At 37.2% G+C, this 21,528-nt stretch overlaps 1 protein-coding gene across 2 annotated transcripts in view; it reads left to right on the top strand.

Annotated features, from left to right (window-relative positions):
* GPAT3 (glycerol-3-phosphate acyltransferase 3) overlaps positions 1 to 21,528 on the top strand; it is a 77,927-nt gene that overhangs the window by 43,952 nt on the left and 12,447 nt on the right. The window contains exons 6-12 of one of the 2 annotated variants that reach the window (XR_003045030.1): positions 1,211 to 1,304; positions 6,630 to 6,745; positions 7,985 to 8,040; positions 8,564 to 8,649; positions 9,194 to 9,322; positions 9,806 to 9,885; positions 13,153 to 13,371. Coding sequence is in view for 1 of the 2 variants with exons in the window: in XM_006907583.3 (XP_006907645.1) it covers positions 1,211 to 1,304; positions 6,630 to 6,745; positions 7,985 to 8,040; positions 8,564 to 8,649; positions 9,194 to 9,322; positions 9,806 to 9,885; positions 13,153 to 13,264 (673 nt within the window). In the remaining variant the exon portion in view is untranslated. Of the gene's footprint in view, positions 1 to 1,210; positions 1,305 to 6,629; positions 6,746 to 7,984; positions 8,041 to 8,563; positions 8,650 to 9,193; positions 9,323 to 9,805; positions 9,886 to 13,152; positions 14,411 to 21,528 lie in introns of those variants that run through there. The other variant, XM_006907583.3, reaches the window with a different exon arrangement.

Below are 21,528 nucleotides of genomic sequence, written 5' to 3'. Positions count from 1 at the left end.
ACAACATTTTAAATCATAGAGGATAAAGGTAGCTAAATGAAGTTATTACCTAAGTAGAAGTTGTTTTGATTGTTTTTGAGTTATTTTCTATTAAATAATTTTATTTGTTTATTCTTTTTACATTTAACATCGTTGTTTTATAAGCTCTAAAACAGGCCTATTTTTTACTGACTGGATCTTTCTGTCTCATTTGTAGACGGGAAACATTTTATCATTTGGCTTTTCCATGTGTTAACTAACATCAAAGGCCCCTTATTTTCTAAAATTCTATGATTTTTGTGATTAGGCTAGGAATTTTGGGGTGAGGAGTAGAAGAAAATGCTTTGGTAAAAGTGTGAATAGAGGAGATATCTTTTACAGAAAAGGTGCTCTAATTACATGGAGAGAAGTTTATAACTTTTTATAGAATTGCTTCTAATTTTAGAGGACACATGCTAAAGTTGTTATACATTTGTTCCCCTTTCTTCTCTGTATAGGCCCAAAGAAAACTACTTCATTAGTGTCAAATATTGGTTGAACTCAAAGACAGAGATTGGCAAACTAAACTATTGACCCATAGGCCAAATGGGGCCTGCCATCTGTTTTTTGTAAATAAAGTTTTATTGGAACACAGCAATGCTCATTCATATACATGTTATCCATGGCTGCCTTTGTGCCAAAACAGCAGAGTCCAGCAGTTTTGACAGGAATTGGCTGGCTTGCAAAGCCCCAAATATTTACTGTCTGGCCTTTGATAGGAAAAGTTTGCCAACCTCTGTTTTAGGGGAATAGGGGAGAGGAAGGAAACTATATTAAATTTATTCTGTGGATCAGTATGAAGCCTCTAAAAGTGATGCTTATGAAGGTAGAAATAATATGAAAATATGACAAAATAAATGAAACTTACATATCACAAAATTTATTAAAGTTGTGGAATCTTTGTAATTCAGTCTAATATTTTAAAATTATTTTTTTATCATAAAAGGAAAATATGATTATTACTGAAAACAACATAATTATGTAAAGGGAAGATCAAGGGCTTCTTCTCCTATATTCTTACCCCAACTCCAGCATTATAGCCTAGAGATAACCTTTTTAAGATGGGCCCATTTACATCAAAACTTTATTTGTTTAATGGAATTTTTTAAACAGAATGAAACCTCTACATGCTGTTCTGCCAAATAGTGGCCATTTTTCAAAGTTTAGTGTTTACCATTGTTTATAATTGCAGGCAATACAGACCCCAGAAGGGAGGCATTTGTGTTGCCAACCATACCTCTCCAATAGATGTTTTGATCTTGACAACGGATGGATGCTATGCCATGGTAAGATCAGCTCAGTGATATTTTAAGGAGTTCTATGTTCTGTGGATTGCTCAAACTTAATTTATTTTGGCACACGTTAGAAAGTTAGTTTTATGTTAGAAAGTGACCGAGTTATACTATTGTAGCTATATGTTATGTAATATATTTACATGAAACTATATAGTGCAAGAAAAAGGAAGAAAATAGCCATTATATTTAAGGTAATAAAAATTTTACCTTACTGAAATGTAGATATACTTAAGTTTGATAGGACTTTATAAAGTTGATTCCATTTTACTTCTAAAATCCCTAAGATGTTTAATAACACTCTGAGACATTAAAGTCTTCTTCCTTAGTGCTGTTCAGATCGCTTACTAGATAGTTAGTTCTGTATTCCTTTAGGGAGTAATATACGATTAAAAAAATCTGGCTCTATAATGAACATCAAGAAAAAAAGGCAAATATTTATACCACATTGCCTTTCTTAGTTCTTGCTTACAGCCCCAAGGGGAAAGAAATGAAAAGAAAACACTACAACAAGCCATAAAGCCCACAGTAAAATCAAACACCTCAAAAGACCTTTTCATGGGATGAACCACGTTCCAGTTTTTTTTCTAATCTGTGTTTTCTATTGCCCTTAAAAACTTGTCAAGGTTTCCTTTACCTTCTTTAGGTCTGAGTCAGGTAAATTATGGATTAAAAATGTCCTTTCCTGTGGTGGTCGATATGCCTTATGATCTGTGAGATAGTATGATAGAGGGAATCCTGGAGAATCTTCTTTTCATATCTCATGGTGGTAGCTTGGGCTTCAGGGGGAACAGATGGATTTTTCTTTTTCACTTGTCAGCTTCAGTGACTGATAGTCATGGTCAAGTGTGCTTTTCTGGGAAGGTATAGAAAGGGAGCCATTATTGATTAAGTGTCTGCTGTAGGGAGGAGAGTAGGAAGTTCCGGCGCTCCTGCTGGTATATGACTATCCATGGGTCATACAATCACTGAGAGGGTTTCGAAGACCTTTGTAAAAACTTCTCACTTACTGCCAGGTATTCAATCTGTCTAAAATATAAGTTCAGATACATAACTCATGGGCAACCACATTTTAACACATTTTAAAATTTCTCTAAGTTGGGCTCTTTCTGAATCTAAGGAAGTTTTAACCAATAGACATGGGAATTGGCAGTTCTAACGATTCTCCCAATTGCTCCCTCCCTCCCCTGACCCTCCACCTAGCCAACATATTAATGCTAACTGCATTCCTTCTGCCGTGCTCCCCATCCCCGTGACCATCCATCAGCTACTGATTTGTTCTTCTTCACCCCTTCAGTCCCCCAAACCTCCCTCCCCTCTGTCTGTCACCAAATTGTCCACTATATTTGTGAGTCTGTTTTTGATTAGTTTGTTCTTTTTATTCCTTAGATTCCTCATATAAGTGAAATCATGTAGTGTTTATCTTTCTCTGTCTGACTTAAATTACTTCTAGGTCCATCAAAGCAATATCTTTTCCTTCCCCTTCCTTCTAGTCTAGGTGTGTCTTTTAATCTGAAGTGAGTCTCTTATAGGCAACATTTAGGGGTCTTATTTTCCTTTCCATTCATCCAATCTATCTTTTAGTTGGAGCACTTAATTCTTTCCCATTTGAGTACTTATTGATAGGAATGTAGTTGTTACCATTCTTTATTGCTGTTTTTGATACATGTTTTTTCTTCTTAGAGAACCCCCTCCAACATTTCCTGTAATACTGGCTTGATGGTGATGAATTCCTTTAGCTTATTTTTGTCTGGGAAGCTCTTTATCTGTCCTTCAACTCTAAATGATACCTTTGCTGGATAAATTATTCTTGGTTGTAGATCCTGGGTCTTCATCCTGTCGAATATTTTTTGCCAGGCCCTTCTGTCCTGCATAGTTTCTTTTGAGAAATCATTCTTTCTTTGTATTTAACCTTTGGCATTTTAATTATGATGTGTCTTGGTGTGGGCCTCTTTAGATCCCTGATTTTTGGAATTCTCTGAGCTTCCTGGAGTTTTATGTCCATTTCCTTCACCAGGTAGGGAAGTTTTCCATCATTATTTCTTCAAACAGCTATTCGACATCTTGATTTTCTTCAGGTACACTAACCAGATGGATTTTTGGAGCCTTATTAGTGTCCCATATGCTCCTTAAATTATTTTTATAGTCTTAGCATCTTCTCTCTTGCCATTCTGATTGTGTGTCCTTGGCTATCCCATCCTCTAGATAGGGCATTTGATCCTCTTTTTTATCCACTTTGTTTATTCCTTTGTTTATTCCATTTAACTTCTCATTTCAGATAATGTGTTCGTCATTTCAGACTCGTTCCTTTTTATAATTTCCATTTCTATTTTTGTTTTTTATTTCTTTGTTGAAGTTCTCTATACTTCTAAAAGTTCATTGAGCATCTTTATAACCAGTGTTTTAAACTCTGCATCTGTTAGATTACTTAACTCCATTATATCTGGATCTCTGTTCTGTTCTCTCTTATGGTTTCTACTTCTTTGTCTTCCCATTTTGGCTGCCTTTCCGTGTCTGTTTCTATGTACTAAGCAAAGCTCTTAAGTCTCCCGGTCTTATTAGTGTGGATTTGTGAAGTAGGTGTCCAGTGGCACAGTCCTGAGAGGGGTTCAGCTGCAGGCCAAATTTAGCCCAGTCCTCTGCCCCTCCATGACCATCTGTTAAGATTCAGCAAGCAATCCACAGATGCTGTGCTTATAGTTCCTTCAAAAGGCCACACCAGAAACCGAGGCCAGCTGCCTCCAGTGTGAGTCTAGGCACTGCTCAGTAAGGAGCACATGACTCGCTGAGGATATACCTGGATATGGTTGGGGTAGGCGAGGTTTCAGGGAATCCTCTGGGCAGAGCGACCTCTGTTATCCAGTTCGATGAGTTATGGCTATGGCGGCACTGTGTCCAGCACACTGGTAGTGGGGAGGGCTCAACAAGGAACAATGCATACCGCTGGCACTTCTGTACAGAGCGAGTCTCACCTCGGCCCTCACTCAACAATGTCTCCCTTTAAGTCCCTGGTGCCCCCGAATTGGCACTGGTGCTCAGAGCGAGCAGGTCCATCACCATGAAAATCCGCTTGCGGACACGGCCCCTTTAAGAGGCATCTGCCGCTCTGCAGCCTGCCTCCTCAGCGCTGGAGACCGAGCAGCCCCGCATCCTCGCCCCGTCCTACCTTCTGCCATTGCAGGGTGATTTCTTGGATTTCTCCCTAGTTGTATGGCTTGTTTATCTAGATCTCAAGTGAGTTTTCCTTGCTGCTGCTCCTTATTTCTGTCACAACTTTGATTTGGGCGCCAGAAAGATGAACAGAGCAGAGCCTCTATCTATGCCATTTTTTTTTCCTCTTCCAAAACTGCGGGCTTTCTTAACAGCTATGTTGCCTGGTAAGGGTGGTCGTGCCTGTGCTTTAGGGGCAAGATGGTGAACTGCTCATTATCGCCACCCCGGGAAGGTCTTACAGCGGTCAAACCTGATCACCTGAGCATGTGAAACATTGGTTCAACACCAAGAGCCAGATGAAGAGACTTAGGGTGAGGTCCTGCACAAAGGAGCATCTATCTTTATGGACGTTGAAGCTGGTTTGGTGGCCCGTGGACGGGTTCTTGTTCACCAACCTGGAAACTCTCTTCCATGCTTTTTGATTGTGTATAACTGCAATTACAATATTAACCACAATGTAGAAAAGCATAGTACCTACGAACATTCCAGTGGGTTGAATGATAGAAACCTAAAGCCATTTGGATTTAAATCGGAGGCAGGAGGGCAGAAGTAGGAGGAAACTGTACTGCTATTTCGGCGGTCACATTTGGCCTCTTTTGGCTAAACATAAACTGTATGTTCAAGAATGTTCAAGATTCACTCTCAGTGGCTTTTCAAAGTTGTTTTTTCCCTCCTAGACAAAAACTTTTACTTTTTTTTTTACTTTAGAAGCATTTTCTAATTTACAGAGAAGTCGTTAATAGTAAGAGTGTCGTGTAAAACATCCATGTGCCCTCGATCCACATTTACGTATTGTAACATTTGGTCCCATTTGCTTTATCATTTTCATTCTCATACATTGGCTTTCTCTCTGTCTCTCTACATAAAAATGCATGTGCAATATATTTTTCGTAATTTATATTTAATATTTCTAATATGATTTCTAATATTGATACAACATTGGAAATCTGAGTCTATATCAATTTATCTCATTCATAGTGTTCTTTTTTGCTTTCTCCCAGTCCATAGTTGTATCTCCCTTTTTTCACAGTGAATATTCTATTTCCCAACAATATGAATTCCTTTTCTCAATTCTATAATACAGCCAAAATTGTTTTAGAATTGCTTTACTTGTTTTATTACCAAAAAAAATGTTGTAAAAATAATTTAAGGTATTTTACAGTTCTTCTTGGAACCTTGTCCCAGATGTTGGGTGTGTGGTCAAATACTGTCTTTATAAATTCCTTGGATTTTTCCCCCTTCTTCCTTTAGTATTGTTCTTTTATTCATTTGAAATACGGTTGGGTTCATTTGTTTCAGTTTGCTTTCAGTTTGCTAGTCCCATCCTTGCTGATTTAATTTTTGAATATTTAGGACATCAGTATGCTTCCAAATATCAAAACTAACCAAAGAAGGCATATTCATAGAAGTGTCACTCCCTCCCACGTTCATTGTCTCCCACTCCCTCCTACCTATGTAGGTTTCCAACCTCATCGGTTTTGGTTATTCTTTCTTTTTGTGGAAATAAACAATATATGTGTATATTTTCCCTTCTGTCTTATATAAAAGGTAGCACACTATATTTGCTTGTTGCAATTTGCTTTTTTTAACTTAATAATATATCCTAGAAATCACTCCTTACCAGTCATAAAATTCAACCTTGTTCTTTTCCCAGATGCATGGTACTCCATTGGGTGTATGTACCATAGTCTATTCTTCTAATTTCTTATATTTGGACATTTAGGTAGTTTCTAATATCTAGCAATTACAATAAATGCTGCAATTAAAACTGTTGCATATAAATTCAATCTGATGGGTGAGAAATGATATTTTAGTGTAGTTTTAATTTGCATTTCTCTTATCTTGACTACTTTTTAAAGCTAGAGTATAGTTAGTATAGCAACATAGCTTAAAATTCAAAGGTGCCACTAAAGAACACCTTTTGCTTATATTTGACCATTCATGTCCTTTATACAGACTAAGAACTTTAGTCAATAGAAGAAATTCAATCTTTTCTCTTGGTGGGAAATAGAAATTTATTCCCACTCAAAAAAAAAAAAACCACAAAAAACTTTCTTTGGACAGCTGTGCTTTTACATTTTTCTCTTTTTCTTGTGGTATTTCTAGGTCGGCCAGGTTCATGGTGGATTGATGGGAATTATTCAGAGAGCTATGGTCAAGGCTTGTCCACATGTCTGGTTTGAACGTTCAGAAATGAAGGATCGACACCAGGTTACTAAGAGGTAAGCAGTGACATTACTCAGTGTCTGTTGGGGTAGCATAAAATCTGATAAATCTTGGCCTTCCTGTCTGCCAAAGAGGGGAGAGTGGTTGGTACTAAGGATTAAAATTAAAATATGTTTAGCTCTATTTGTGGTTGGCTTTATCTGGTAAATCATGTGTCTTAACCAGATTTTTAAAAATGTTAATTCTGTAGACATAGTGGGGTATATGATGAGATTAGAAGGCCCAGAAGTTTATATTGCTGTGACTTAAGCATAGTCCTATTATTTTGAATTTTCAAAGTTAAAAATTACTACCTAGAAGATTAAATAATTGGTAACTGTTCTCTGAATAAATAGATGGTTGATTAAGTAAGTGTTTGCTGAATGACCGTTATCACTTAGATCTGTATAGAGACAGACAGAGCTAATGTTCTTTATGGAACAGGGGAAGGAACCTCTGGGGCTTGGGAGGGAGATGAGCTACCAGAAACCTTTGTTAGGAAACAGGTTTTTGCCCGAGGCCTTTAATCGAAGGCTGTCCGGTCACTGCTTCTATAAGCATGAAGATGGGCAATGCTCTTGAGAGTAAAATTAAAAGTACTTGTTGAAATCTGTTTAAGGTTAGAAATCTATCCACTATCTTGAGATTTTTTAGCAATGGGATACTCTGGCATCTGTAATCTCTCTATCTCAGCCTTGCAAACTTGTGGTGAGCAGTTGGGAATATAGAGCTGGCTGCAGGGAGGACAGGACCTAAGCCTGGAAGAACTTTCGTTGTTCTCAGCATTATGGTGCATATTTAGTAGGAAAATTCAGCCTGACTCATTTGAGAAATCTTCTATACTTAATGGCCACAGGCAGACAGGTCCAGCAATCAATAAACCCATTTTTCAAATAAGGAAATGTAAGTACAAGAGGAAGAGCATAAAGCTTATGACACAGGGGCTCCAGAGCTCATGTCACATGACTGCTTAGCATTCTTTTTTAAGAGTAGTCAGAAGGCAGTGAAAGTCACTCACTTTGAGAAGAGAAAAAATGAAATAGTGCAGATATCCTTATACTTTTTTAGAAAGGGATCAACTTGAGTTTATTTCCTTTACTTATATCTTATTTATTATTATTATTTTATAATAATATATCATTTCTTTTCTTCTTATTGCTCTACCATTATATTTGTTTTAGTAGAGTGTAAAGAGTACCAAAGGATTCCCATATCTCTCTTTTTAAAGGATTTCGATCCTTTATTTTTCTTCACAGACTAAAAGAACACATTGCTGATAAGAAAAAATTACCCATATTAATCTTTCCTGAAGGTAAGATGGGATTGCTTACCAAGCGATAGTTGATAACGATAAGCACCAAAAGTGTATGAGGAATTGGATTGTTCTCCAGTTGGCATTCTTGGTCCAGATCTGTGCTGTCCTATGGGAATGTGATGGCCTTCTCTGAGCTAGTAATTCCGGGCTTTCTTTTGAGTTTGATGGAAATCGTGGTACATTTTGATCTTAGAAGTTATTTCTGGGCAATGAATTTAGAAAAGTATTGTTCATAAGTTTTTCAAGGTCCTTATTTTAAGTGTGTTGAAATAGTCACCTGTTGTGAAGAGGTTGTATCTGGAGAATATTCAAGAGTAAAGTAAAAGTTTGTTATTAAATCTGCTTAGAACTGTCGAATTACTACGTAAGCAGGAATTGATTTGTGAAATGGTAGTAAAATGTCTATAACTTTGATATGATTTGAATAATTTGAATTATTTTTCTTTTAAAAATTTGTTTTAAAAAATGACTGCTTTTAAAAATATCTACCACCTCTTCCCCTACTCTCATTTCCCTGTAGGAACTTGCATCAATAACACTTCAGTCATGATGTTTAAAAAGGGAAGCTTTGAAATAGGAGGGACCATATATCCAGTTGCAATTAAGGTAAAACAGAGTCCCCCTCCCCCTCCAATAAAAAAAGGGTTGATACTTGGTAACTTAATTTTGATATAGTTTCAAATTAAAAATTTGCAAGAATAAGGAGCACTTGTATACTCTTTACTCATATTCTCCAGTTGTTAATATTTGGCTCCCTTTTCATGATCATTCCTCCGTCTCTATTGATATGTATATAGTTATGTACTAGGGGACCATGTGCCAGGCCAGTGCCTGAGTACTGAGGACAAGGTGATAAGCAAAACAGATACTGTTACTATTTTCAGCCACCTTCCAGATAAGTGGGGAGACAGACATTTCAGAGTCCTGTAAATCACCCTCAGGGTTGCAGTGCTCTGGGGCTCTAGTCAGAGAAGGTTGCTGGACCGGTTTACTGTTTGGATCATTTCTATCAGGCAAAGAAGCTTCTCTTTTTCTTGGAGTCTGATAGAAATGGTTGAAGTTGGTCTGTAACCTCAAAAACATTGACTTGGATAAGAGAAGCCACCACTTAATTCATAACTGGGATGCATTTTCTTCTCTCTTTTCAAAGTATAATCCTCAGTTTGGTGATGCATTTTGGAACAGTAGTAAATACAACATGGTGAGCTACCTGCTTCGAATGATGACCAGCTGGGCCATAGTCTGCGACGTGTGGTACATGCCTCCCATGACAAAAGAGGTATGCCATTGATAAAAGCTGATCTTTGGTGCTATATCTAATCAGATAAAGGTGAGAAAACCTTTACTGAAAACCTGGGTGTCTTCCTTTTACATCAACAAGAGCTGGACTTCCTTTCTGCTTTCTCAGCAAATGAGTCCATTTTTAAAAATGTACTTCTCTTTAAATCAGGCCAATTTATATTTGGAGACTCTTTTCCATAATAGTTTTTATAATTGATATGGATTTATTAAACCTACAAATATTATGGAATGTTGTATCTTGGCTAAGACTAAAGAGTATAATAAATATGTATACATGATAAAAAAAATTAATATGGCGCTGCATTTTCTTGATAAATAATATTTGCTGTGATTGAGAATAGAACATATTTGAGCTCAAATGTGAATCTTATATTTTAAAACAAATCTAAATGATTGTGAGACATGTTAAGGCATTATATGAAGACTCCATCCCCAGGATGTACTTGTAATTTTTTTCCAGGAAGGAGAAGATGCGGTCCAGTTTGCTAACAGGGTTAAGTCTGCTATTGCTAGACAAGGAGGATTGACTGAACTTCCCTGGTAAGAAAATTTTCAGAAGTACTATCACTTTTTTTAGTTAAAACTTTTAATAATGTTATTTATTATGTTAGTTATCTGGAGGTGTAGTGGTCTTGACAAGGTTTATACATCATAACAATGGCTTAATAAGATAGAAGTTAATCTCTCTCATTTAAACATAGGCAGTCCACATTGGCATGACAGCTCATTCTGTATTGTTCTACCATCCTGAATGTGCTTCTACGTTATGGTCCAAGATGGCTGCTCCAGCTCTACCTTGTATGTTCAGCAAATGCCTACAGGGAGGAATTAAAACAAGAAGGACACCTCATGTGTTTAAGAGCACAGGCTAGAAGTTGGACATGCCACTTCCACTTCTCTGGTATCTCTTTTTATGAGAACACTAATCTCATCATGAGGGCACCACCATCATAATCTTAATTTATCTTAATTATCTCCCAAAGGCCTCATCTCCAGATACCATCATATTGGGGATTAGAGCTTTAGTATAGGAGTTTTGTGGGGGAAACAAACATTTAGTATGTATTGGAGAGGGTTAGACTACATTATAATGGGAGCTTAAATTCCTACATTCACAGACATTATATTAGCAAGCTGGTGCGAAATAGTCCGTACTTCAAGTTCTATAAATTTAATGATGTCTCTACTGTCTATCTTTTTTGGTGTTTTGAAAACATTTTATATGAAAAGTTTATCAGAGACGATTGCAGCAATGTTCGAGGAGTAAAGTAAGCAAATTAAAGTCAGGCCATCAGCCAGGTAACTGAGAACTTCTGAACACGCAGAGGAACCCAAGACTGTTTAGGGAGTAAGCCTCTGGAAAAAGGGCTAACTTGATTCTTATTCTCCTTTATGCAAGAGTGAGAAATGTCTCTAAAATATTTTACTCATTCACATATTTCAAATACAACTAATTTTACCCAGGAAAGCCTGGTTCTGGCATCCGTTATGCTAGTTAACAAGCCACTAATTTCTACAGTGAAAACCCACTTCTAAAATTCATTATGCTAATTTACAAAGCTTGGGAGGTTGATGAGAGAGAAAGATAGCTGAAGCCTTATGGTGGCCTTCTGATTAAATGTCTGCCTTACCACCCCTAATGTGAGTTCTTGATTTAGGGCAACTAATTGGCCCTGAGGTCAAGACTAGAGTTAGGATAGGTTGAGGCTAACATTTGTATTATACTCTCTGAGCTGGAATATGTGAAACTAAATTACAGACAACATAACATCTTGAAATGATAGACTTATCAATGTCCTAATTTATAATGCCTTAGTTTATAAATGCCCTAAGGAGTCCATGTTCATTGTATAACTGGTTTCCTTTCTCTTGTTCATTGTTTCCTATTCTTTACTTCTTTCCTCTTACCTGACATCCCAGCCCTGCTGCTGCCCTGAGCCATTATAAAAAGCTTTGAGTTTTGGCTCAGTAGCCTCAGACACCAAGGAAAGGAAGAATGCCTTGAGAGACAAAAACAGCTGAGGGGAGTCGGTTGCAGAATAGACACTGATCAGATTGGCTTAAATGAAATCTTTTAGAAATTGATCCTCAGAAATTTTCAATTTCTTTTTATCAGGCTATATGCAATTTTATAATAAAAGGTTACTTTTAATAACCTGGCCTCTTCTTTAAAAAGAAAATAGACTCACTACTTTTCTAGATGTATTTGTCATTCACCCATCGGGTCTGAATTAACATATCTGGATCAGTTTCCTCCTAGATTAGAAGAGAACTTAATTATGTCATCTTAAACTGGCTTTTAAAAGCTGGCTGCTCCCTGCCTTAAGAACCAAAATCTGCTGCCATTGCAAAGGGGAACTAAGTAACTTTAGTCTCCAGGGGTGGCAAGTCACAGTTGGGGTGTTTAAAGTAGTATGAGGTTTGCTGGATGCTTGAGAAGGAGAATTGCATAAAAATAACTTCAGGATGCTCAAGAGCAAACGCTGTTAACTTCAACCTTTTGCCAGTTTTGGCCTGGACTTCAGGAAAGGAGGAATGAATGGCCTTTCTTCTGTCTCTCTCTCCTTTCCTTCTTACTATTTCTTAAATGCTACGAATAGTTAGAGGCAGCTCATTTGGATAAAATAGGCTTCTGTGGATAATTCCGGGGACCTAATGACACTTATCACCTTGTTTCATGGACATTTTCTACAACTGACCTCCTGGAAGATTTGTGGCCCAATATCTGTTTTTAAGTTGAGGACCTACTGGTGGACCGTGTCTTAGGTTTGACTCTAGAGGCCAGAATATTGCAGTGGGCTCAAACAGGTGTCTGTTTGTAGGTCAATGTCTTCATGGGATTGAGTTCACTGGCTAACCTGTGATTTATTCATGACCATCAGAGAGTACTTGATAAACATTCATGCTTAAGTGGGTTAAAATTAAACCGGCACAGAATAAAGTAAGCAAATTCTCAATCCATGCTCTCCTGGGAGTTAAAATTGAAAACATTTGATTAGGAGAGAGAGTGTCCAGCCTCCTCCCTGCTCTTTCTGTTTGTTGTGTCTTTGTGCTCTCCAAATGAGAGGCATACTCAGAGTCCTTATATCCCAGGCAGATCTGTGTTTTCACCACCCTGGAGCAAGTTCAAAGATTCATGAGCTCTGAATTAAGGAATGCTGCTTACAGAGGCACTTACTACTGGTTGAATGCAACTTATTATTTTGCTGTTTTATTCTGAGTCTATTTTGGAATACGGCAGATTATAAATACTTAAAATACAGGGCTGTGAATGAAAATACAACTTGTTAGACATAGAATTAGATCTGAATAATAATTAATCCATTTATCTTCAAGGAATTTATCGACACATATGCAATACCCTCACCATTTCTTGTATGTATATTTTAAATCGTCCATATGGTTTTCTAGTAAGACATAGGTCAATTAGATGAAAAAAAGAAACCTACAATAGTTTATTTTCCTTGGGGAAAAAGGTAGGTAAACAATCCTAGTTTTAATGTAGAGTCTACATATTGAACATAGAAGCCTAACTTCTAAAAAGAAACTGAATAAAGATATTATCCTTTATTTCAACCAAGTCTCAGAGCGATTTTTTCCCCCCTGAAAGTAAGTAGTAGAGCAGAGACTGGTAAGTAGTAGAGCAGAGACTGGAATCTGGATCATTTTGCTACCAAATTCCAGTGTTCTTTGCCCCATCGTTGACCATCTGCTTAAGTATCTTGCACCATGCAACATGTATTAATAGGTAACCCTCTTAAATCATTGCTGGAAGTATCTTTTATTTATTTGCCTTTCTATTCCCAGGGATGGCGGGCTGAAGAGAGCAAAGGTGAAGGACACTTTTAGGGAAGAGCAGCAAAAGAACTACAGCAAGATGATTGTGGGCAATGGATCTCTCAACTCTGAATCAGACTAATTGCCAGCCTGGCAATAAAACTTGGTTTCCCAAAACTAGCTTTTAGAAATGGTGTGTGTGTGTGTGTGTGTGTGTGTGTGTGTGTGTGTGTGTGTGTGTGTGTGTGTGTTGAGGGGATGTTGTTTTGTTTTATTATTTGTTTGTTTGTTGTTAATCTTTTCTACGGGATGATGGTCTCTACCTCTTTATGCCAGAGACAGAAACCATTGGTGCCCTTTTTGTTGTTATAGCATTAGCTTCCTACATTCTAAGGTAGTCGACTGCCTTTTATAAAATGATTATGTCATTGTTGATTGAATGAAATATTTGTATGGGAAAAAGTGCTTCTAAAACACTTTTGGAACTCATCGATATGGTAATTCTCAAAAAATATCCCAAACTTTTTTTGTCATGATTAGCTTTCTCATGCCTTGTCCTCCCACTCCTTTCAATCACTTAAACAGTGAGATTGCACCTCAGTTCGAGGTCCCATCGTGGTTATGTTCTCCTGAAAGATCGAAAAGACAAATATAGGACAGTATTTAGGAGAAAGGACAACTTTCTGGCCATCTGAACTGAAAGCTGAAAGGAAATGTTTTTTACTAGTGTATTAGGAGAGAAATACCATTTGGTGAGCATTACCAAAGAAAAGTGAGTTCAAGATACTGTGTGTGAGAGCCCTTATTTATATGTAGGCAAGTTGCAAATAAATACATTTACCTAGCAACTAGTGATAAAGTTTTTAGTTTTCCTTGTTTGTTTGCTGAAGATCTGTACCCAGTGCCTCTCCCATTTCCTGTAAGCAAACACCTTTCATATAGGAGGAGCCTTGTACAACAACAGAAAAATCACATTGAGTGTCTTTACTGGGAGAATGAATGAGGGAAGTCTGTGGCACTGCCCCTTACCCTCCACCGCTTTGTAGTTTATTTTAGAACTTTCCCAGTTTCTTAAACAGGAAAATAAATGGTAAAATTACCTTTTGGAAACTGAGCCTTAAATTTTTTAAAGGGGAAAATAAGTGTTTCCCGACTCACACAGCATAAGCAATGTTTGATAGCAATATAATACCATCTTAAAGTCTGAGAGTGTTATATCTCTTCTGGTAACCATGTATAGAATGTGAAACTGTCTTACAATGGATATAAATAAATTCTATATTTCTAACTGTGTTTTTCATTATTTCCCCCTCACCTCTATCTGCTTTTGGTTTTGAGTAAGTTAAATTCTTTCTTATTACAAACAAGGATTGTTTGTTTTTCATTTCAATGAGAGTCAGGTTTTATTGGACCAGAACATCTGGGAAATGAGAACATGAAGTGCTAGTTTTGGTTTGTTTTCCTCTTCTTTTTAACCTAGTTATCTGACCCTATGGACTCTATCTTGAGCCAAGTCACAGACTTTAGTTATTTTGCAGGTGAACTTGGGCAACTGTCTCTTAATTGACTATAAGTTGGCCCGGCACAGCACTACCAGTATAAATTCTTATCTAGCTAGATGGATTTGATCCCAAAGGAAAATTTGTAAACAAGTTACCTTCCTGGACAGCTACTCTGCTGCTCTCACTCCCACTCCCCCATCCTTTCCCTTTCTTCTTGCTTTAAGTTTTGTCCCGCCTACCCAAACAAAACAAAACAAAAAACCTCTACTGGGGGTGGTCTTGACTGAAAATCTCAGAAAGATGAGTCCTTTTTACTTTTCATGTTCAATATAGCTTGAATGAATGAATCTACTTTTTTAATTAGCTGACTCTCAGAAAAGCTGATAGAACAACAAACAGCTGTTTTGTTTGGACTCTGATAAAATGTACCTTTATAAGAGCACTGTGAACTGGTAATGCTATCATGTATTCGCTAGAAAATCTCATGCTGTCTCAATCAGAACTTTTGTAGGTCTTTGACTTGCACAACTAGTTTTCAACTTGTTTGAGGAATTGCCACGTTACTGAAAATGTTTATAGAAAGCAAATATTATTCACATTTGTTTATTTCCCAGAACTCTTCTATTTGAAATATTGTGCCCAGAATTTAGTATTCCTGAGTCTTCTGTAATTGTAAAAGTCTCATCAGATAAAGATTTTATCTAACCCTTGCACAGATTCATTCGTTGAGCCTCTTGAGTTAGCCTTTTCTTCATCCCAACTTTTTGTCTTGTGATATTTACAGACATCTGGTTTTAGGAGTTCCCAGGGTTTCTGAAATATCTTGGTACATCCTAAGATTGGATGAGTAGCTACGGATGAAACAGTAAATATACCCAGAGCATAGGGAAACAGTCCTGGATCAGTTGTGAGGAAAGTTTTCCTCCGTAAGCAGACTTGCCAAAGCATATTCGACTTGGTGATTTGCCATTGTCTCCTCGGTTCATATGTTGTACTTCGCTCACTCTATTGATATCTTCAACAACAGAATGTTGTTTCCGACTGTTGGTTTCTCATGATTACACATGATGTGTTGTGGTCATGAGGACGGCCTCTGGACCAGAGTCGCTCTCAGTCATGTTTCTGAAATGTGGTATTAGTGACCTAAATGGCTTCCTGCTAGGCCTGAGTTGGTTGTGATGGGATGTGGGTGAGGTTGGGATCTAGGATTGGTACTAAAAACTAGTGGTCCTCGTAAGGATCTTGACAAAAACTGCTTTTGTTTTTCAACAGTGGATTGATGCTAGTAGTATTTGATGTTAGATTTTGGAATAATGGTTAAGGTGGTGAGATAAAGAGTCATGAAGACATTTTCTAACTGTGGCTCTAGCACTCACTGGCTCTGATGCCTCTGACAGTTTACTTCTCTCATTCTCACTTCTTTTTGTTTATTGTGAAATTATAAAATACAAGTGTATGTGAAAGTATATGGTTATACATTAAGGGCAATGATAAAAACAGATATCTGCATAACTTGTTACCCAGGCCAGTAAATAGAACACAACTATATCCTGGAAGATATGAAAAAATCACAACTGGTTATTCCATTTACGGTCAGTGACAGTGGGGTTATTTTTAGCTTTGTTGTGAACATGCTTGTGTAGGCTCTCGGCATACATGCTCGAGAGTTTCTCCTGTTCGTGTATTTAGCAGGAATTAGGATTGCTCCACGGTCTGTTGTGAGCATGTTCAGAGTTAGTGTAGAAACAGCCACATTGTTTCCAAAAAAGTTATATACTATTTTATACAACCCATCAACAGTGGATGAGAGCAACATTTATATTTAGCGTAATAACATATTTGGATTAATTTTTATTTTATTTTGTGCTTTCTCTTTCTTCCATTTTTTAAACCTCTCCTTGTCCTCTTTTGGATTTATTACTTTTACTTTATCCATTTTTTCTCCACTTAAATTGGAGGTTAGTGGTCTTATTTTTATTCTGTGGTCACCTTATAAATTTCAACTGGCATACTTATCAGAGTCTAAAATTGATCACTGTCCTTCCCCTCTTCTGAATAATGAGAGGACCCTCTAACGTGAATCTATCATTCCCCCTGTCAATTTGTATGCTGTTATGCATTTTAATTACTAATATAATCCCACAAGTTGTCGTGGTCATCATCATCATCATCATCATTACTTCATACAGTCAATGTTTACGCACACTTTTGCCACTTTCTTTGTTATTCCTCACCTCTTTTCACTCAATCCTTCCATCTGGGATCACTTTCCTTACTGAGAGTCTGCTAGTGGCAAATTCCATTTTTATTTCTCTGAAAGTATATTTATTTTGTTCTGATTTTTGAAGGTTTTTGCAGGATGTAGAAGTCTGTGTTCAGATCAATAATTATTTTTTTCTAAGCACATTAAAGATCATTCCACATTTGGTACTGAAAAATCAGCTACCAGTCTAATTATTACTTTTTTGAAGGTAATATTTCTTCAAATATATTTAAGATAATTGTTTTTATTATTGTACCATTTACTATGATGTATCTAGTGTGGATTTCTAGTTATTTATATTATTTGTGACTGGTTCACTTCTCATCTGGATTAGTATTTTTTATCAGTTCTTAAAAGTTCTCAGATATTTCTTTAGATAATATCTTTGTCCCATTTTTCCTTCTCTTTCCTGTCTTTTTAGAAGCCTGATTAAACAAATACTAGACTTTCTCACTTTATCCTACACATCTCTTAATCTCTTTTTAAAATCTTTCCATTTCTTTGCTTTCTAGATAATTTTCAGTTTTACCATTTCACTAGTTCTCTTTAGCTCTATCTAATGTGCTGTTATGTCCTTTCGTTGAGTTTTTGATTTCAGTTTTTATAGTTCTCATTTTACATGAGTTATTTTTTAAAATGTGCTTACTTAAATAAGTTTTGAAGTATCTTATGTTTATTAATTTTATATTTTTTCCAACAATTTCAAAATCTTTTGAAAGGCTGTCATTTTTTTTCATGTGGCTTCTCATTGATGGAGTCTTATTTCTTTGTGTGTTTAGCAAATTTTCATGATGATCTGTCATCCAAAGAATTTTATCTTCATTTAGGCCTTTAGAGCAGGAATCAGCAAACTACAGCCCTTAGGCTAAATCCTACCCTCCACCTGTTTTTGTAAATAAAATTGTGCCACATGCATTTGTTTACACATGCATGGTCTGTGTTTGCTTTTGTTCCACAACAGTAGAGCTGAGTAGTTATAACAGTGACTGGATGGCCCACAAAGTCTAAAATATTTACTCTGACCTTTCACCTGAAATAGTTTGCTGACCTCTGCTCTAGGGCTTAGCAATCTGGGGCCACTTAAAAATATTGGCTTGAGTCATATAAATAGTGAGCATTTTAGTTAGTAAACCCAAATGAGAGCCATCTTGTGGTTTTGAATTTTTCTGCATAGTGTTTTTGAGATTCATCCCTGTTGTTATGTTTATAAGAAGTTCCTTCGTTCCTTTGAATTGCCAAGTGATTTTAAATCCTCTGGGATTTAAAGGGTAAAAATTATTTTACCCTTTCACTTAGCATTAAGGTTTGACACTGACAATTTACCTGGCTAGCATCTGGGAGTGGGGGATGGGTGATTTCTACTTTCTTCTTAAAAGATGTCACCCTTTGAGATTCCACCTTCAAGGGAAGGATCTCTAGTTAGACTTCCCGCCTTGGTGCAGCCTTTAAATTTATCTATTGTCTCTTAGGCTCCTGAGGTCCTGGGAACTGCTGCTCAAGTTTGATTCAGTCAGTGCCTTCAAGGTGAAAGCCCACAGCTGATTCAGTCAATGCCTTCGAGGTGAAAGCCCACAGTTGACCTCTCTGTTCTGCTTATCTCTCTGAGATAAGCCTCCCTCAGTCTTTGACCTGAATTAGTCATACTCTTCTCCCTAGTATATGGAAGCAGTCACAATTATTTTCTTTTATGGTATAGAAAGAGGGTGGATACATGTTGGTAGAAATAAAAGTTCTAGAAAGCAACAACTCTGAACTAAAAAAAGTTTCTCTGAGCCATTTTTTTAAAGGAAAGCAAAAACTGTTCTTTAGAATCATAACTTAATTTGCAAATTAAATACTCTGCTGAAAGTTTTCTTTATAAGAGAAGTGATATGTAGGAAGATATGAACTGACACTGGAAAAGCTATGAAATGCTTAACATCCGTGGAGAATACAAGAACTTAACAGCACGATAAGTTCGGTGATAGTCTCCTCACTGTGGGTGAGTGGCAAATGTGCAACTGCCCATGTTGCAGCCTGGGCTAAGGTCTCATTAAGGTCTTTGATGGTGCTTCACAGGGTCTTAAATCCCTGTGATGGATACTTCCTGATGTAGGAGGCATATAACAATTCTGGCTACTTGTTGGCCTATTGGTTCTATGTCTGGAAAAGATGCCCAGAATAGCTTTGATATAGAATATGTATAGTTTATCTTGATGAACTAAAGTATTTTGAATCCCTTTGAGCATTAACTATAATTAGGGAGTGAGATGCCTGGAAGAGCAGGAACAAAGAGTCGGTCTTCTCTCAAGGTGAAATATGATATGTTTCTTTAAAAAATTAGTGAATTTAATTTTTTGAGAAGCTTTGAAAATTGTATCCCTTAATTAAGACAGAAACATCCTTGTCAGTTATAAAAAATCAATTGGAAATCACAGGTTAAGTTGGGAAAGTTTTTAAATTACTGTTTCTCTAGCTTTATAAAGCGAAACACATATATTTGGTGCCTGTTACGTGTCCATTACTGTTCTGGGTCTGGGGCATAACAATGACAAAGACAAAGTAGCAGGCCAGGCTTATGGAAAGCCTCTGAAGCAGGTAGAAAAAAGAAAATTAAGAAACATATTTGGACAGAACCATCACAAGGGATTTGGGGTGGCCTTTAATATTTTTCATAAAGCCTGGGGTAGTAAATACCTAAGCATTCTTTAGGAAGAGTTTATGGAAAAGTATATTCCTACAGCTACAGTAAAATGTCAATGGAATCAAGCTCTGTGATTGGAAAAAGGGAGGGAGCCTAATCTCTATGGAATGCACACCTGACAATGCTTATTGCTGAGTCGACTGAAGGTTTGACCTTGGTTAGGCCTGTTTATTATAGCAAGCACTTTTTGATACAGGCAGCCCTGACGTCTGGTTGTTGCTAAATCTAGCATAAGTGCAAGAGTTCCAGATTTCCTAACTGGAAAGAATTTTCATCGCTGGCTGTTTGTAAAACAAGTTCTGAAATCGTTCTTGAACAGCCAGAATTTTGTTCAGGATGGAGCAGAGGGATGATTTTGAAGCCCTGTCCTATCCAGTAGATTCTATAGTAATTTGATTAACCAACGGAGTGTTGAATGAGATACCAGAGCCTCACGCAATAAATCCATGGTTTGATACTTCTCTTTGGAAAAATGCTTCTATCAAATAGTGATATTGTCTACCCACTCAACACATACTTTATGAAATACGTGTGATGATTCAGGCTCTCAAGACAGGAATTTACAGTGCAGGAGCTTAGAATCCGGAAGTGGAGACAAACACCACTAACCACATGAGGAAGTGGAAAGGCTTTTTTTTTTTTTTTTTGCTCAGGAGCAAAGTGCTGTGGAAGTCTGGATAAGTGATTAATGCTGGGGGATAGAAGGGTGTGTGGAAGAGAGGACATTTCAGCAAGCTGTAGAGGATGAGTAAGTGCTCTCTGGTGAAATTAAGGAAAAGGCAAGTGAATGGATTTTTCGTACCTGCACCTAGTCCCCTCTCCCCTAGCCCAAAGAAAAAATAACCCTCTCCTGTTCGGGTTTTTTTTTTTAATTTTTTATTTTTTATTGCAGAACTGTTTGCTTCTAAAATGTTACCAATGTTCCCTGTTCTTATTTTTGGAGCCATTTACTACCTGAGCCCAAGCCATAATCATCTCTCACGTTGGCTGCAGTAAGAATCTTCCAACTGACTTCTTGTCTCCATTCTTGTTTCCAAAATGGTCTATTTGGTACATAGCAGCTCATGTGACTTTTTAAAATCATAATAGAATCATGTCACTTTTACCTTCAAAACTCTCCAGTGGTGATACATCAAGAAGACATAACACTTATCAATAAATGTGCACCCAATCAGGGAGCACCAAAATGTATAAAGCAACTGCTAACAGAACTAAAGGGAGAAACTGACAAAAACAATTATAAGAGGAGATCTAAATACCCCATTGACAGCTATGGATAAATGATCAAAACAGAAAATCAATAGTGAAATATTGGCCTTAAATGACACTGTTACTGGGGAGTGGGGATCCTCTCCTGGCGTGTTGTCTAGATTCTTGATGTCTTGAACAAAGAATTGAGCAAGACACTGAAATATAGCAGAAAGAAGTGTTTTTAGAAGAGAAAGTACACTTCCAGAAGTGGAAGCAAGTCTGAGCAAGAGAAGTGTGGCTCAAAAGGCCTGATAACAAAGCCTTTAGGGGTTTTATCCCTACTTGCTGTGAGTGGTTACTTTTCTTAGAGGGGCTTCCTTGATTGACAACTAAGATTGACAGGATTCAGTGATTCATCATTTACTTTCTGTGCATGTTCGTTCCCAGAATTCAGTCTGTTATAATGATATTAATGAACTTCTGGGCATATGTATCATATTATAATGATGGTATAATGAGGCTCAGGTGAGTTGAAGGTTGTTGGAGTCTTTATTGCTCCACTGCGAGTGACTGGCTAAAACTGGTACCTAATCCTCTGCTTACTTGCCTCTTCCTATGAGTTTTAAAAATGCCTTCTGGCTTACTTAATTGTGGGCGGATCAGGGCGGACCCCTTCTAGGATAGGATGACATCTTTGCAGGCAGACCCAGAAACCCCCTAACTTTCTTGCCTAACTCTTTTCTAAGAGCCATAAACCCCCTTAGTAT

This window comes from Pteropus alecto, unplaced genomic scaffold (assembly GCF_000325575.1).
Source record: "Pteropus alecto unplaced genomic scaffold, ASM32557v1 scaffold161, whole genome shotgun sequence".
Classification (NCBI taxonomy): Eukaryota; Metazoa; Chordata; class Mammalia; order Chiroptera; family Pteropodidae; genus Pteropus; species Pteropus alecto.
The sequence above is the reverse complement of the archived record's forward strand: the minus strand, read 5'-3'. Positions and strand labels throughout refer to the sequence as shown.